Source organism: Gallus gallus, chromosome Z, assembly GCF_016699485.2.
Source record: "Gallus gallus isolate bGalGal1 chromosome Z, bGalGal1.mat.broiler.GRCg7b, whole genome shotgun sequence".
Classification (NCBI taxonomy): domain Eukaryota; kingdom Metazoa; phylum Chordata; class Aves; order Galliformes; family Phasianidae; genus Gallus; species Gallus gallus.
Genome location: NC_052572.1, coordinates 12155447 through 12172314, shown reverse-complemented (window position 1 = coordinate 12172314; position 16868 = coordinate 12155447). Strand labels below are relative to the sequence as shown.

General features: G+C 36.7%; 1 protein-coding gene across 4 annotated transcripts in view; it reads right to left on the bottom strand.

Annotated features, from left to right (window-relative positions):
* Positions 1-16868, bottom strand: part of WDR70 (WD repeat domain 70) — a 137395-nt gene that overhangs the window by 81437 nt on the left and 39090 nt on the right. For all 4 annotated transcript variants that reach the window (XM_040655603.2, XM_015277332.4, NM_001195002.2 and 1 more), the window contains exons 7-9: positions 15756-15889; positions 11846-11999; positions 9769-9845 (exon numbers count right to left, since the gene is read on the bottom strand). In XM_040655603.2, the coding sequence (XP_040511537.1) occupies positions 9769-9845; positions 11846-11999; positions 15756-15889 (365 nt within the window). The remainder of the gene's footprint in view (positions 1-9768; positions 9846-11845; positions 12000-15755; positions 15890-16868) is intronic.

Genomic DNA, 16868 nt, shown 5'->3' with positions numbered 1-16868 from the left:
CTACCATGAATAGGAATATCCACAGCTAGATCAGGCTGCTCAGGGCCTGGTCCAGCCTGGCCTTGAATTTCAGTCACCTAGCACCATTCAAAGGGCAACAAAGCTGGTGAGGGGTCTGGAGCACAGACCTTATGAAGAGCGGTTGAAAGAGCTGGGGTTGTTCAGTCTAGAGAAGAGGAGGCCCAGGGAAGACCTTATTGCTCTCTATAACTACCTGAAGGGAGGTTGTGGTGAGCTGGGGGTCAGCCTCTTCTCCCGGGTGACTAGTGATAGGACGAAAGGGAATGGCTTCAAGCTGCGTCAGGGAAGATTCAGGCTGGACGTTAGGAAATAGTACTTCTGTGAAAGGGTGGTCAGGCACTGGAATGGGCTTCCCAGAGAGGTAGTGGAGTCACCGAGCCTGGTGGTGTTTAAAGAGCGTTTGGATGTTGTGTTGAGGGACATGGTTTAGCGAGAACCATTGATGAAAGGCGGATGGTTGGACTGGATGATCCTGTGGGTCTTTTCCAACCTTAGTGATTCTATGATTCCATGATTCCTCTCTGGGCAACCTGTTCCAGTGCTTCACCACCTTTATTACAAAACAAACAAACAAACATCTTTTTCCTTACATGCAATCTAAATGTCCCCTCTTTTTGCTTGAAATGATTTCCCCCTGTCCTATCACAACAGATCCTGCTAGAGTCTATCCCCTTCTTCCTCAAAGCCCCTCTTCAGATACTGAAAGGTCACTATCAGGTCACCTTAGAGCCTTCTGTCCTCCAGGCTGATCAGTCCCTCAACTCTCTCAGCCTGTTCTCATAGGCAAGGTGTTCCATCCCTTGGATCATTTCTGTGGCCCTCCTTTGGATGCTCCATCAGATCCACAACTCTCCTGTTCTGAGGACTTCACATCTTGACACAGTACTCCAGGTGAAGTCTCACCGGCACAAAATACAGGAGCAGGATCACCTCCCTCTCCCTGATGACTGCACTGCTTTTGATGCAGCCTAGGACACACTTTGCTTCCTGGGCTGCACGGGCACACTGCTTGCTTATGTCCAGCTTACTATCCACCAGTACCCCCAAGTTCTTTTCAACAGGGTTGTGCACCATCCTTATCTTCCCCAGTTTGTATTGATAGTGAATGTTGTCAGAACCCAGGTGCAAGACCTTGTATTTGGGCTAACTGAACCTCATGAAGTTCTCCTAGGCTCACTGCTCAAGCCTGTCTGGGTCTCTTTGGGTGGCATGCCATCCCTCTGGTGTGTCAACCACACCACACAGCTTGGTGTCAACAGCACATTTGCTTGAGTGCACACTTGGCCCCACTGACAATGCCACTGATGAAGATATTAAAGAGCATCCATCCCAGTTCTCTGAGGAACACCACATGTCACTGATCTCCATCCAGACATTGAGACATTGACCACCAGCCTCTGGGCACAATCTCGCAGCCAGTTCCTCATCCACTGAACAGTCCAAACAGTCCACCTGCTAAATCCATATATTTGTAATTTAGAGAGACAAATGTTAGCTGTAGTATCTAGACAATACTTCCACTTAAGCTGAACTATGTTAATCCAGATTCTGCTCTTAGTTCTGTTTTCACACATGCAATATAAATTACACAGCATTAAAGAACAGTAATATTATAGCTTCAGTTCTCCAATTGTTAAGAAAGCTATTCCAGGCCTTAAAATAGCTCAAACTCAAGGGATGTATTCAATAAAAGATTGTTCAGGCTGACATTGTCAACATGAAGTGATATCATCAGACAGCATGTCACTTGAAGAGTGAGAAATGCTGTGAAAGGAGAAACGCTATGTAATTCTCGTTTTTCAACGGAGTCTTCCTTCACAGCATATGGCCATGCAATTTGGAGATTACAGAACTCACTCTCCTGTGAACCTGAAGCTATGGGGGAGGAAAAGATAAAAAAAAACCTAAGGAACAAGAATGTGAGCTGTAGTAGGTGGTCTCGCTCTGAAGATTATGGGACAAAGACCTCATCCAATGAAGTAAAACAGGATCTTTTAGGCTGAAGTCAAATTTCCATTTGAGGAAAGATATAATGGCATTATGGGAGGAAGACCAACTGATTGCTTTAGAGGCAGGAAACTGACTTGTGGCCACCCTCAACAGTACTATTCCAGACCTCCCTCAAATCTCTTTTCTAACAGGCTATCAAATCTTTATGCAGTTCTGGGCCAAACTAAAGGAACACATGCCTAAAAGTAATGGTCATGAAAGAACTCATACTGATAGCTACCACCTACACAGAAAAAGAAACAAGGCAGCAATAGGAGGAAGATGAGACAACAGCTGCTCTAAATGTGAACATAATTAATATGATGGAATTGGTTAACATATAAAAAGCAAAGGGCAATTGGGGATGAAAGTTATCGGATATGTACTTCACTGAAATAACTTCATCTGTTTAACTGAAGACAGGTATATCTTGAAGTATAATTTATCCCTAAACAACTTTTTGCAGAGGTCAGTATTTTTGAAGCTACTATTTAAATGAGCATGAACATTATGTTACTATAGGATGAGAGAGGGAAGACTTGTGAGAGGAATTTTCTACTGTGAACCAGATGTTGAGCAACCACAGCAATGGTTGCTATGATGAAGCACAAAGTTCAAGACTGCTAAATTTCAGGTTTGGCTGCCATTGTACTTCTACAAGGAAAAAATGTATGAGAATAGGGACACAGAACACCTGTTGCTGGAACATTTAATATCACTGAGCTCTCTTGCTTATTCATACAGAAATATCTATCACATTTGTGATAAGAAAAAATCCAAATAATAAAAATAGTATCATCCGTTTCCTCTTCCTTTGTTGTTTTAACATAGAAGTCAACTGATATTTTGGAATGATAAAAACAAGATGTTAGTTTTGTCTGAAACACAGGGTATTTTTTTAATCCACACCGCTCAGGTATATCTCCATAGAGTAATGGTAAGTTTTTTCCATTTTCAAAATTTTCTTTCACTTTCACACAATGCATTAATGTTGATATTAGTGTTACTATAAACTTTAGTGCTGTTCTGTAGATGTGACAGATCCTTGCCTTAATTGAAGCTCCAAAAAAAGCTGGATAGAAGTGGTAAATGCACAGTGATAAAGGCAAAGAGCGTGCTGAACACACTTTATTAAGCAGACAATGTATAACACACTGATGCAGAATGTACTAAAAACACTTATCCAAAAGCTTTATTCAGCCTTACCTGGAAAAGCAATATGTACGTGCACTTAAAAGCAGGTGAATAGCATTCAGAATTTTTCAAAATTTAAGTTGTAGATATCATATAACCATAAATGAAAGGATGAGTGAAAGCTTGCAGAAGAACACAGTTTAAATTAGGTCAACAGCAATATCAAAAAGAGCTTTGGATCTATGTTTAAAAAACAGTGAAAGGCTACATTAAGTTTACAGACAGGGTAGTGAAAGTTAAAGTAATCATTTCTGCAAGGCAAGATTTAAAAGAGAAGTTACAGCAGTCTCATGAACAAGATAACTGAGTTTCTATACTTGCTTTCTCTTATTATACAGTTTTATTCTTATCACTTGGAACATCAGGAAACTTACCAGAAACAACACTACACAGATCTGAGTATATACGCACAAGACTTCTTAATAAATACACCACTATTAAAACTACTTAGCTAAATTTCTAGGTAAATTACTATTATTCAACCATAAATAACATTAGTTAATAGAACTGTTTTTTAATTTCCTTCTGCAACTAACATACTACCAAACTGAAAATTTTGCAAAAGTACAATGAAACTGACGCTCATCTCTAACTCAAGAAAAATGAAAATATTTGTATAAAAATAAGGCCAAATTTTTATTTTTTAAAAAAAGTTATTATTATACTTTTACACAACACTTTTACACATCTGGAATATTTTTGAGAAAAATAAAATGAACTCAACCAGAAAAGGAAAGTTTGGCAGGGCATGCCACCCCTAGTGAGTGATGCAGGCAAGCTAGTAACAACAGAAAAAAGGGAGGCAGAGGTACACAATAACATTTTTGCCTTGGTCTTCCCCGGTAACTGCTCCTCACAGAGGCCTCAAATGTTTGGCTTGGTAGCCAAACAACATCCCTTTCACTGAAAGCAAAAATCAGGTTCATGACCACCTGAGGAACCTGAACATCCACAAGTCTATGAGTGCACATGAGATGCACCCCAGAGTCCTGAGCAATCAGAATTATAGGGGCTGGAAGGGACATCTAGACATCATCAAGGCCAGGCCCTCTGTAGAGCAGGCCCCCTACAGCAGGCTGCACAGGTAGGTGTCCAGAAGGGTCTTGAATATCTCCAGAGAAGGAGACTCCACAACCCCACTGGGTTGTACCTGTTCCAGTGCTCTGTGACCCTCACTGTGAAGAAGTTCCTTTGTATATTGGTACAGAACTTCCTGTGCTTCAGTTTATGGCCTTTTCCCCTTGTTCTGTCCCCACAGAACACTGAAAGAGGTTGGCCATGTCCCTTTGATTCCCATACTTAAGATATTTATAGAAATTAATCAGATCCTCTCTGAGTCTTCTTTTCTCATGGCTGAACAAATCCAGCTCGCTCAGCCTTTCCTCACAGGGGAGATGCTCCAGGCCTCTTATCATCTTTCTGGCCCTCTGCTGGACCCTCTCCAGGACATCCTTGTCTTTTTTGTATCGAGGAGCCCAGCCAAGTCGTGGCAATCAGGTGAAGTCCTGGGTGACTGGAAAAAGGCAACATCGCACCCATACTTAAGAAGGGTAAGAAGGACAATCCTGGGAACTACTGACCTGTCAGTCTTTCCTCTGTGCCTTGAAAGACCACGGATCAGATCCTTCTGCAAGCTATGCTAAGGCACTTGGAAGGCAGGGAAAAAGACAGGAAAACCAGCATGGCTTCACCAAGGGCAAATCCTGCTTGATGAACCTGGTGGCCTTTTATGATGATGTCACTGCATCAGTGGACAAGGGAAGAACCACTGATGTCATCTATCTGGATTCCAGTAAGGTCCCTGACATGGTACCTCACAACATCCTTCTCTTCAAATTGGAAAGATATGGATTTGATGGGTGGTCTGTTCAATGGACAAAGAACTGGCTGCAGGATCGAGTCCAGAGAGTAGTGGTCAATGAATCAACATCTGGAGAGAGATCAGTAATGAGTGAGGTCCCCCATGGGCCAGTGCTAGGACTAATACTCTTGATACTCTTTGCTATCTGTATTAATGACATTGGCAGTGGAGTTGAGTGCACACTCAGCAAGTTTGCTGATAACACCAACCTGTGGGGTGCGTAAGCACACCAGAGGGATGGGATGCCATCCAGAGGGACCTACCTAGATAGGCTTGAGCAGTGAGCCCAGGAGAACCTCATGAGGTTGAACTAACACACGTGCAAGGTCTTGCACCTGGGTGCAACTCACACTACCAATACAAGCTGGGGGATGAAAGGATTGACTGCAGCCCTGCCAAATAATACCTGGAGATACTGGTGGACATGAGCCAGCAATGTAGCCTGCAGCCCAGAAAGCCAACCGTATCCTGAGCTGCATCTAAATAAGTATGGCCAGCAGGTTGCGGGAGGCCCTCTATTCTGCGCTGGTGAGGCCTCACCTGGAATACTGTGTTCAGATGTGGAGTCCTCAGTACAGGAGAATGTGAACCTGCTGGATTGTTTCCAAATGGAATGGAACACCTCTCCTACGGAGTGTTTCCAAATGGAATGGAACACCTCTCCTACGAGGAGAAGTTGAGAGACCTGAGGCTTTTCAGCTTGGAGAAGAGAAGGCTCCAAAGGTGTCCTGATAGCGACCTTTCAATATCTAAAGGAGAGCTACAGGAAAGAAGGAGACAGACTCCTTAGCAGGCTCTGTTATGACAGAGAAAGGGGAAACTGTTTCAAGCTTAAAGTAGTTGGATATAGATTAGATATAAGGAAAAAGCCTTTTACAGTGAAGGTGGTAAGGCACTGAACAGATTGCCCAGAGAAGTGGCAGATGCCCCGTCCCTGGGGACATCATGGTGAGGCTGGATCAGGCCCTGGGCTACCTGATCCAGCTGTACACGTCCCTCTTTGTGGTAGGGAAGTTGGACTTCCAACTCTAAGGATTCTATGAACTGAACTGCTCTAAGTTTCACACGTTCATTAAAAATCACAGTAGCAGAAAAGCTTACACAAGTTAACAAAAGAAGTTTTAGGAATTATTCTATAATTCTCAGGTCCACAATCTGACTCATTCCAGTGTGTAAGCTGACCAGTTGCTCTTTATCTTGTACAGGAGTCAGAAGGAACTTTCTTTTTTCTTATGTACTCTTTTCTGACTTCAACACTGTGCCCTTGAACAAGTCATACAAAACACACTGAGACTCCCTGCTGGTAACCCATATATCTGCAGTCTGAAGACTTAATAAATTTTTAAATAGCCTAATAACAACAAATTAGAATATATTATCATCAAGACCTACTCATGGGATTTGTTTAGAAATAAATAAAACCATTCTAAATGCCATTAATAAATAATAAGAATCAGACCATCTTTCAAAACATTTCTTTTATGGGAGCAATCCTATGAGCCTCCATTTAAATTACTTTCTAGTTCAGCACACTACAACATTCTTAATTAACTGAAATCAAGACAGTCAAGTATGTAAAACTACTATCTCCAAGTAACAATTTCTGCTATAGTAGGTTTATGTTAAAAGGAAAATACGTATTTAAAATTAAATATATTTAAAGTGTCTAGATGAAACATTCTTACCTGAAACCTCTATGTACAAAAGTCATACAAAGATCTATTGGGTTCTACCACAATGATAGGTAACTTTACAAACAGTTAACTATTCATATTAAAACTCTACCAATTCTAGATATAAAATCACTGCAGAAGCATCATGATATTTTCCAAAGAATACACACATTATTTTTCCTGAAGCTACTGTCATTTTAGAACATTAAACATCTACCTACATCTAAACATGGATTCAGCTAACTCACTACTTAGTCTTTGACAGCATGAACAGCGATGACCATTGTGGTTTATTCCCTTCATTGCCCCTCATTATCCACAACTGTTGTATAAGGGATGTTAGAAGAGAATGCTTATTGCTCTTCCTGTTTAAGGGCTCTACTCATCTTTTTTTGAATTTGTCCACAAAATCTCCCAGGACAACATATTCCATATTCCAGAATACATCAAGACAATATCCAAAAAGAAGGATTTCCTTCTGTTAAACTTAACTCCTACCTATTGCAACAAATGTCTGTTATTATTAGGGGTTTTAGCAAATACAGTTCTGCACTCCATTCAGATCACCCACCATCTTTACCATTTTGCAAGCCTTGAGCATATGCTGCCTACACTTAGACCTCTTGGCAGCTAACTGAATTTTACCAGTCTTCTGGTCTGTCATATGGCTGTAGGCACAACAGTTGAAAAGTTGAAGTTCTGTTATAGATTTCTTTTTTTTTTTTTTTTTTTTTTTTTGCTTTACCCTCAGCATAAATCAAGTTCTCACAGAGACTCTTCTCATAATTTTGCAAATATTACATTAAGTGCTAATCTATTCACTTTAAAAAAAAAAAAAAAAACAACAGTGCTACAAATCAATGAAATACATTTCTTCAACACAGAAGAGTTGTAAATAGTGAAAAAAATGCAAGAGAATAGACAGATGTAACTATTAATCACATAATCAGTTGATTATAATAATCAGCATAAAATATAACATTCTAGTTTTCTAGAAAATTTGGCAGAAATCCAACTTGCATATTGCTTTCATCTGAAATTCAGAAAAATCTTTTTCCTTCTAGTCCAAATCAATAAAATCCCATAACTGTATCTCTTGCACTGCCCATTTCTTTCTTTAAATTTCACAGCTGTGGAACTGAAGTATTCTAATCCTACCTTGCTAAGAAAAATGTTCTCTTAAATTACAATAAAGAAATCTTACAGCAGCTATTCCTCCTCACTGAGAAAATCACTAGACACTATCCTCATTTCTATTCGATCATTGTAAAAGCAATAATAAAACTCACCACCAAAAACAAACTAGAAATTCAGTTTCTGTATAGTATCAACAACTATTGTCATTTACTTATGGAACTTACATTTTAAGAGGCATTATTCATTAACAAACATTTACAAAACATAATTCATGAAAATAACAGTTTACTATATTTCTTTGTGTTAAGTATTTAACTTTTTCAGTCTCATTAGATGTTGCAATAATTAGATGATCATCTCTAATAAGACTTTTATATTATTTGTGCCTAGTTCCAGTCTTAAATTAATTACGTATTAAATTCTGAGGACTACAACCTGTTGTTACAGAATTCCACAGATGAAATACTGTCTTTAAGTCCTGTGTTGAAAATTATCAATCTAAATAGTTTTTCATATAGTTTTTCATAGTTTTTTCATATGAGGTGTCAAAATCCTAGAAACACAGGTCACCAGTACAAAACAGAATGAAACTGGTTTAAAATACTTCTGTAATGTCAGCTATGTAGTGCCTCTGAAAATGCAGTTTTGTACCCATTTGTAGCACTGGTGTATGCAGATTTTATTTACTTGTTTACTTGACCAAAGCATTTCAATTCACAGCAATTCAAGTATCAGAGATGTGGAGAATCTGTATTTTATACATTAGTTATGCAGTTGTTTACATAGAACAAAATTAGATGATCTTGAAAATGTATAATATCTTAGTATGTTTTTCACCATCCAGAAAGTATTCAAACTAATGAAGCTGTACTACTCCCTCTACATTTAAAAATAAAAATTAAAATTTAAATATTCTAATACAAAATCAGTATTTCTATTATTGAAGCCAACTTGTGTCTACAAGCTAAAAAAATATATAGATATCTTAAGTTGCACGTATTTTTATGATTGAATCACTCCATAAAACACAATACAGATTTTTTTTTTCTTCCAGTAAAGCTTCAGTGGAAACTGTGAATTTCCTTTTTGAAATCATTTGTTCATGTATTTGTGTGTTAAGTTGGTAATCTGCTCCCTTTGGGGAACAGGAAAAGTCAAAGTAAATAATATTGGGGCCTTAGGTCTACTATTCACAAGGCAGATACATAAAAAGCAGTTCAGTCTTCCCACTTATTGTTACTCTGGAGCAAAGAAGACTGCATAGTTAAAATGCCAGTCCAAAAACCATTCAACTTGCTACTGACATCTGCAGTAACCCACCTGATGAAACTGCCACAGAGACAGTGTGCAGTTTGATTCTTAACACAAAAATCAAGAATGATACCAGAAAATCATTTTTACCAGTCTCTTTGACACCTGTCAAACAACATTAATCAATATTCAGTAACAGTTAACATGAAATTTCAACTTCCAACTGAAATACTCTGATCTTCCCAGGGAATTCATTTATGAGTCTATACACAAGAACTACTCTTAAGAAATACTCCAAGACATCTAGGTGAGCATTAAATTTTGTTCAAGAATTTTTGTAAAACCAACTTTAACCGATTTCTTTCACGAAATACCAGAAATTATTTTAAGCCACAAAACGAAAAGAATACAGACAAAATAAACTGCCTAAAGCCTGAACAATTACAAATTTTTGCTTCTGGAGCTTACTTAAGATTGTCCTGAGTACTTGATCAAGATTTAAAAAGAACAGCTTTAAAATCAATTGGGCACAACATTGAAATGCAAACCCTAAAAAGCTCTCAAAAAAAAAACAAAAACAAACAAAAAAAACAGCAATAACAACAACAAAAAAAACTATCAAAGATATGCTTCAATACTCACCCATCATTAGAACATGTCAAAAATTCTTCCTTTATTTTTGGATGCCAACAGCCTGAATTAAGCATTGCTGTATGACCCTGAGGAAATAAAGATGAGGTGATCTTAGAAGTTGTTATAAGAAGTCTTAAAAGGTTTTATAAATTTTACTCCAATCTGTCAAGGTGGACCATGGTAAAAATTGAGGGCAGAATCAGAACCCTCCTGAAGAATGGCTGACTGAAATTACAATGATTTAACAAATTTTATGGCTTGTGATCCATTTTGTTCTTGTTGTTTTCATTTTCAAAATACAAAACATATTTTCCTATTCGTATTTTTTTTCCTTCAGAATAAAGCATGGAATCACATTTCCACTTTTTATCTTGGCAAAACTGTAATGCAGGCAGAGTAAGAACAAAACAACATGCACTAATATGCTATTACACAAATTGTTCCGAACTACACAAAAAAAAAAAAAAGAGGAATGACAAGAATTATCAGAAATGACAGAATACACATATTCAGTGCCAAACTGCAGTACCCAAAGACTGTTGGAAAGAACTTAAGAAACAGAATTCTAGCATCAAGATGGATTTAACTTACAGCAAGTTAGTCATAAAAGATTTTATGCTGCAAATTAAGTAGATAACCTTATTACTTTTGAATTTTTTTTTTTTTAAAGCATCAGACGATAATTACATTATCACAAAGTCACCTACAAAGAAACATTCACAGATAAATCTGAAAACTACTCTTCCTCTACTGGAATTATTTCAGTTTTCATTAAGCACAAACATGGAGAGAAATACTAAAAAGTTAATGGAGCAATAAAAAAATATAGCATTTTGACTGTTGGATCACAATACAATGAAATTCCAGAAGTTTACAAGAGAAAGAAAATAAAAAAAATCTGTAATAATTTTTAAGTAAACAAGAACTAAAGCAGATGTTACCATTTGGTGGTTTTATATTTATATCACTTGCCAAAAGAAATAGTGATCAGACAAGAATAGCCTCAGGTAAAACAGTATTTATCCTAGTTATTTGGCAATACACTTTACAAGCAATATATAAATCAACTTTATCATCAGCTTGAGCAGTAGATACTATCATTACCTTTTCAGGCCCTTAAGCTATTTATAAAACTGAATTTAAATAACCTATGTGAACAGAATCCTTATCTCACATAGTTCACAGATGTAAGTATGCAAAGTGTTTAAAGCCCAACATCAGTTGTTAAAATACTTCAGAAGTATGAATCAGCGTCCCTCCACTTGCATTTTTAACTACCGCTAAAAATGTGCATATTGCTGCTTATTATTTTTTACAAGATTCACTTCTGAAGAGATTAATTTGTCATAGCATCATATGTACACTAGTTAAAAGAAATCTCTGGAATTCATCTAGGCCAGCCTCTCACCCAGAACCAGATAATAGCCAAGATTAGAACAGGTCAGCTTGGTCGAGGTGGGTCTTGAAAACCTCCATGGCCTGAAGTTCCGCAGATTCCATGGATAACCCACTGCACTCCCACAAAAGTTTCTGTAGCAACAAACACCAAGAGAACTCTAGTCTAATGCTACTGTGGTTTCCAAAGCACTTGGCTACACCATTGTTTAAATTTTTTTCTAGTACTTGTAGTCTATCACACTGCCCTCTATTCTGCATCAGACCAGAAGGGAACAGATCCCATCAGAGCACAAACGCTTTAGATGTCTGGTTTCCTTATAAAGCCCTGGACGTAACCCAGTTTCTCCAAATCCACCTTGAACTGAAGGGCCCAAAATTAATCCCAGAATTTCAGATGTGAAACAAGGAGCAGCAGATTAGAAGGAGATAGCAACTACCTTTAATCTGCTGGTCACATCTCTTATTGTAGCCCAGTTCACAGTTTGTCTCAACAAGATGAAACCATTAGCTCATACTTAGCCCAGCATCCATTGTCACCTGAGTTCCATGCTATGCCACTTAGTTCCTACTTGGTATCAATGTACCTGACTATTCCTCCCAGCACAAGGGCTTTGCACGTTTGTTCATTAACTTCATGAAGTTTCTCATTACAAAACAAATTGAATGCAAAAAGACAGACTTTATTTACCTTGGTGTTGGTCATATCCACAATATATTGGTCTCCTTTTATGCATTCCATTACTGGGAAACCATCTCTGTCAAGAACTTTCGCCTGAGAGTTACCAGAGACAACCAGAATGACATCTCCTGTGCTACTATATTGTAAAGACTTGATTTGGTGACTAAAAAAAAAAAAAAGGAAAAAAAAGGTTCCAGTTAAATTCAGTTCCTGTAGGCTGGTATTAAAACAGAACTGTCAATGGTGAGAAATTATATGGCAGAAATAGACCCATGTATATTCCTATATCAAAAAGAAATCTGAGATTAATGGATTAAAGCTTTTTATTCCCATGAGTGTCCAACTTTCTTATTCAACCAAAGAGCATATCGAACAAAAATATTTACAAAATTGGCACCTAAAATGTCATTTCTGGCAAACGTATTTACTTTAAGTACGCTTTGTAACTCCAAGTGAAAAACAATGTACGTCATATTCAGCTATTCGGGGCTGAAAATTCTTTTTCATTTGCTCAAAAGCAATACCCAGATTTACAGTAATCCTCAAAATATTACAAAAGGATGTTGTAGTCCCACATAGAACTCCATTATATGTTATATACCAGGAAATTAGTCACATATCAACATTCTCTCACCGTTTTCTGGTTCAGGGCTACAGTTTCACGAAAAATTCAGATAAAGTAAAATATACCACCAAACCTGGAGACATGACAGTGGAGAATGATCTGCCTAGACTACTTTACCTTAAATGATTACTCATTTGCTGTACAAATCTGCTGTGTGGTTGTTTTTTTTTTTTACATATATATTATCTTGATTGAAAAAGCTTGGAAGAGAAATCATAGAATAATATAAGGATGACCAGAACAGTTAAATGGAAGTCAGAAGATAGCTCACAAATCAGAAATCCCTTTGCAGTCTCAGTGATAGCATCAACATCATTTCTCAGCATTCTACTTCATGTAGAAAGCTCACTGCAGTAACATATCCAAAGCAGGTATCTTTTGGTCTCCCTGCCAGGTTATACACCATTGCAAGCATGGCTGAATAGGCAAACTAGTGTATGCAGTATACACCTACAAGAATTGATATCCTGGCACATTAACAGAAAGTGTACAATAACTTTTCTTTTTATTAATACTTACTCTGGAGCTAAGTTAATTTGAAAATAGAGATCAGAATGCGTTCATAACTATATTTGGATTCTCATGGCATCCAAAGCATGCTCAATAAACAAAACATCACAAAAAATGTTATTCAAGTGCATTAAAAAATATTTTTGTGTCTTCCTTCTGGTGAAGAACGTAAACCATGTGCATTCAAATCCTAGTAACTTTATGGAAAGTACTTTTTAACCTAAAATTTCACATCACTAAAATTAACACCCAGAAGATAGGCAAAACAGCATACAACTTGCAGCTACACATCATTTATGTCTTACATAGTATTGAATTAAAGGCTGACTCAGCAGGATCTATTATTTCTTGAACTTCACCTGGAACCAAGACAATATGCAACACATTAAAAAACTTTTAATGCATGTTTTAGAAATTCTGCATTGACTACAGTAATATAACTGTAAGATTCTCATTCAAAAAATGTTCAGCAAAACTGATAAAATTATGATTCAAAAGCCAAGAATTGCCTGAAGCACCCTATTATGTAATATGAACCAGAAGCCAGTTTGGCTACAGTATTACAAACTCCAATTTTTTGTAGAAATAAGACTCTCAAATCTGAGAATTTCTGAAACAGATCGGACGCAATGTCTAAAAAAGCATTCTGAGTGTAAAGAGCAAGAATGGATATCTGTAACCAAGAGAGAAATGAAGGCCAACTACATTGAGCTGAAACACTGAAAAATTTTTAAAAAAAACACTCACAAGAGAACAACATCCAAAATATTCTCTGCAGACAACTGATAATTGTAGAATACATCAACATGATTACATGAAACTGTACCTAATCATACAATGCTTAGTACAATGGAAACATAAGTCTACTCATCAAATCAAATACGAAAAAAAAAATTACTCTCAGAAAAGAAGTATTGCCACAAACTCTAAAAGCAAACAAACACCTAACTGTGCAACATGGCTTTCAAAAATTACATCCAGAAAAAGGTTCCCTAAGTAAGGTATTTGAATGGCCCAGAAGTTATCACTTTTCAGATGTTTACTGGAGTACGATCAAAAGCAAGACTCTACAGAGGCAATTCGTAAGAAAAAAGATTTGGTTCCTATAATATTAAAGCAAGAGTGTTGGAAAAGTTAGAAAAGCTATTCATTTTAATAGAACTAAACATTAAGAAGTATAGGTTTAAAGCTTCAAAATCTACGTAGTATTTTTATAGTACTTTTTGCTGGGACATGAAGAATTACCATTGGCAGAGATGTGACACACAACTAAATTCTACACATTTAAAATTGTTTTGTCTTACAATTGCCTTAAATATTTGCACCTTAAGCATTGAGGTGGTTTCAAAGTACTGTGCTTTTTCTTTTTTTTTGCCAGGCTTTTTTTAAAAAAATAAATTTGTCTCAAATCAGAGGAGAAATCAACAGAGTAATACAAAAGTTATGCTATAAATTGGATCCTGGACAATATGGAATTGTTCTCAGATTTTTTATTCTCAAAATGACATTCAATGTATGGCTCCAAAACTACACTTCTGCTAACATCTAATACTTCCATACCAGAACTCCTCAGAATTCTTTGAAATTGAAGTCTGTGAATGCTAACAGTCCTTGCAATAAATTCTATAATGAAGAAATAAAATAAAAATACACACACACCTGGGCACAGGTTATATAACACTCTTCAGAGCACTCACTGGCATACCTCAATATATGAGACAAGATTTACTTGTTTTAGGATCTGTTTACCAGTCAGAGCTGGGGTTCCATCTTTATATTTACAACATGACAGAGAAGGTATATTCAGCTAGTATTTTAATTAAAATGATGGCACAACAATTAAAATATAAATGAAATTACTATACTTGACAGCAGTTAACTCTGCAGTAAGCAGATACTATTTTTAATATTATTTTATCTTTACGCTTTCAGACCTTTAAGTCACACTTCAGTGTACTTAAACTACAAGAATGTGCCATTCACCAAAAACATTCTTCCTTGACATGTATGAAATCCAGTGCCTGGAGTAACAAGAATAAAATTCTCATCTTCCAAGCAGACAAAAATTCAGTTTCAGTCTTTTCAGAAAATAATGATTAAAAACAGACATTCCAAGGGCTACTCATACTGCCTAATAAATTTCAATCCCTTTTAATTGAGCCAAAGCATCTGATTAAATGTTCCTCGTTGTTTAACATTAGAAAATACCTTGCTACAAACAACTGAGCTATTAATACATGACATGATATGATACAATTTGAAAGTTAGATGTGCACAAGACATGGCCTTCTGAAGGAAATCTATATTCCAAATTTCTGAAATAAACAAACTTGGTAATGAAAATGAGGCCCCATCCCATCCACAGAAATACTGTTACAGTGGCAACAGAAATTCTGTTATTCCTTTAGGTTATTCACCAAAGGTTTAACTGCATTAACTCTCCTCTCCTCCTCCTTAGTTTCATAAAAGGAGAGTCCATATGAAAAGTGTAGTCTATTTGTTTTGATAATAATAAAGAACATCAGACTGTGTCATTGAGAGGCTCACGATCCGTTTGTTGACATGTTATTAACAATACAATCTGTATTAACAAATCTGTATTAACAATTCAATCTTGTAGCTTCCTAAAGAGAAAAAATATGCAAGCTCCTGGGTTGGTATTCTATTTGCCACAGGAAGTACAACAAATTTAGCCTTTTAAGTTACTTTACAAAGCTTCTGTGCGTTCTGTTAGGACATTAACACAAGCACCGTCTCAGGTGAGAAAAGAGTCTTTTTTCATACCATTCACAAGGTTGGAGTGACCGAAAAGCTTGGAGAGAGGCATCCATTCCAGCAAAATCCCAAAATTTAACATCATAGTCGTATCCACCAGTTATCAAACGGGCACCAGAGGGATCCAATCCCAAAGCAGAAACCTATTCAAAAAAAAAAAAAAAAAAAATCATCCAACCTTTGACTTTTAAAACTTATGTAATTTATTGAATAGTTCCCACAAAAAAAGCTATATGAAAAATGGAATTTTACATGAGATATTCTCTTTTCAGTGTCCAACTGAATAATTAACTAACAGAAAAGTTTCAGTAAAAACATCAGTTAGGAACTGTCCATCTTCATGGATAAATTCAATTTGTTTTGCTAAAGTTAAGGTTTCCTTAAATGAAAGAGTGGGCTTTTTTGTTTCATGTAGAAAAACTTTCTTTACATATTCTTTATCAAAAACTAATTTCTAGTTGTCAACTCCTTAAGGCTCATGCTGCTCCCTCACTGTATTTCAAACATATAATGCCATGATATGGTTGTAGAAAGCACAGGAAAGAAGGAAAGAAGGAAAGAAGGAAAGAAGGAAAGAAGGAAAGAAGGAAAGAAGGAAAGAAGGAAAGAAGGAAAGAAGGAAAGAAGGAAAGAAGGAAAGAAGGAAAGAAGGAAAGAAGGAAAGAAGGAAAGAAGGAAAGAAGGAAAGAAGGAAAGAAGGAAAGAAGGAAAGAAGGAAAGAAGGAAAGAAGGAAAGAAGGAAAGAAGGAAAGAAGGAAAGAAGGAAAGAAGGAAAGAAGGAAAGAAGGAAAGAAGGAAAGAAGGAAAGAAGGAAAGAAGGAAAGAAGGAAAGAAGGAAAGAAGGAAAGAAGGAAAGCTGAGTGTGCAACCTGCAGCAGATATCTTATTCTAGTTGTCCTGTTTTGTTTTCAAAGTGTTCAGTTGAAGAGATCTTATGCTTTAAGAGAAGATCCAAAACCCTATTATTGTAAAGAATGTAAAGAATCATCACCTAGGATAATTCAGTATTATCAAAACCCTAATTCATATTTCCAAACAGATCCAACTTTTTATTTTTACTTCCCCGAATAAAATGTTCACACGTAATACTTTGCGCAGCAAGAATGAGTTCAACTTCACTTA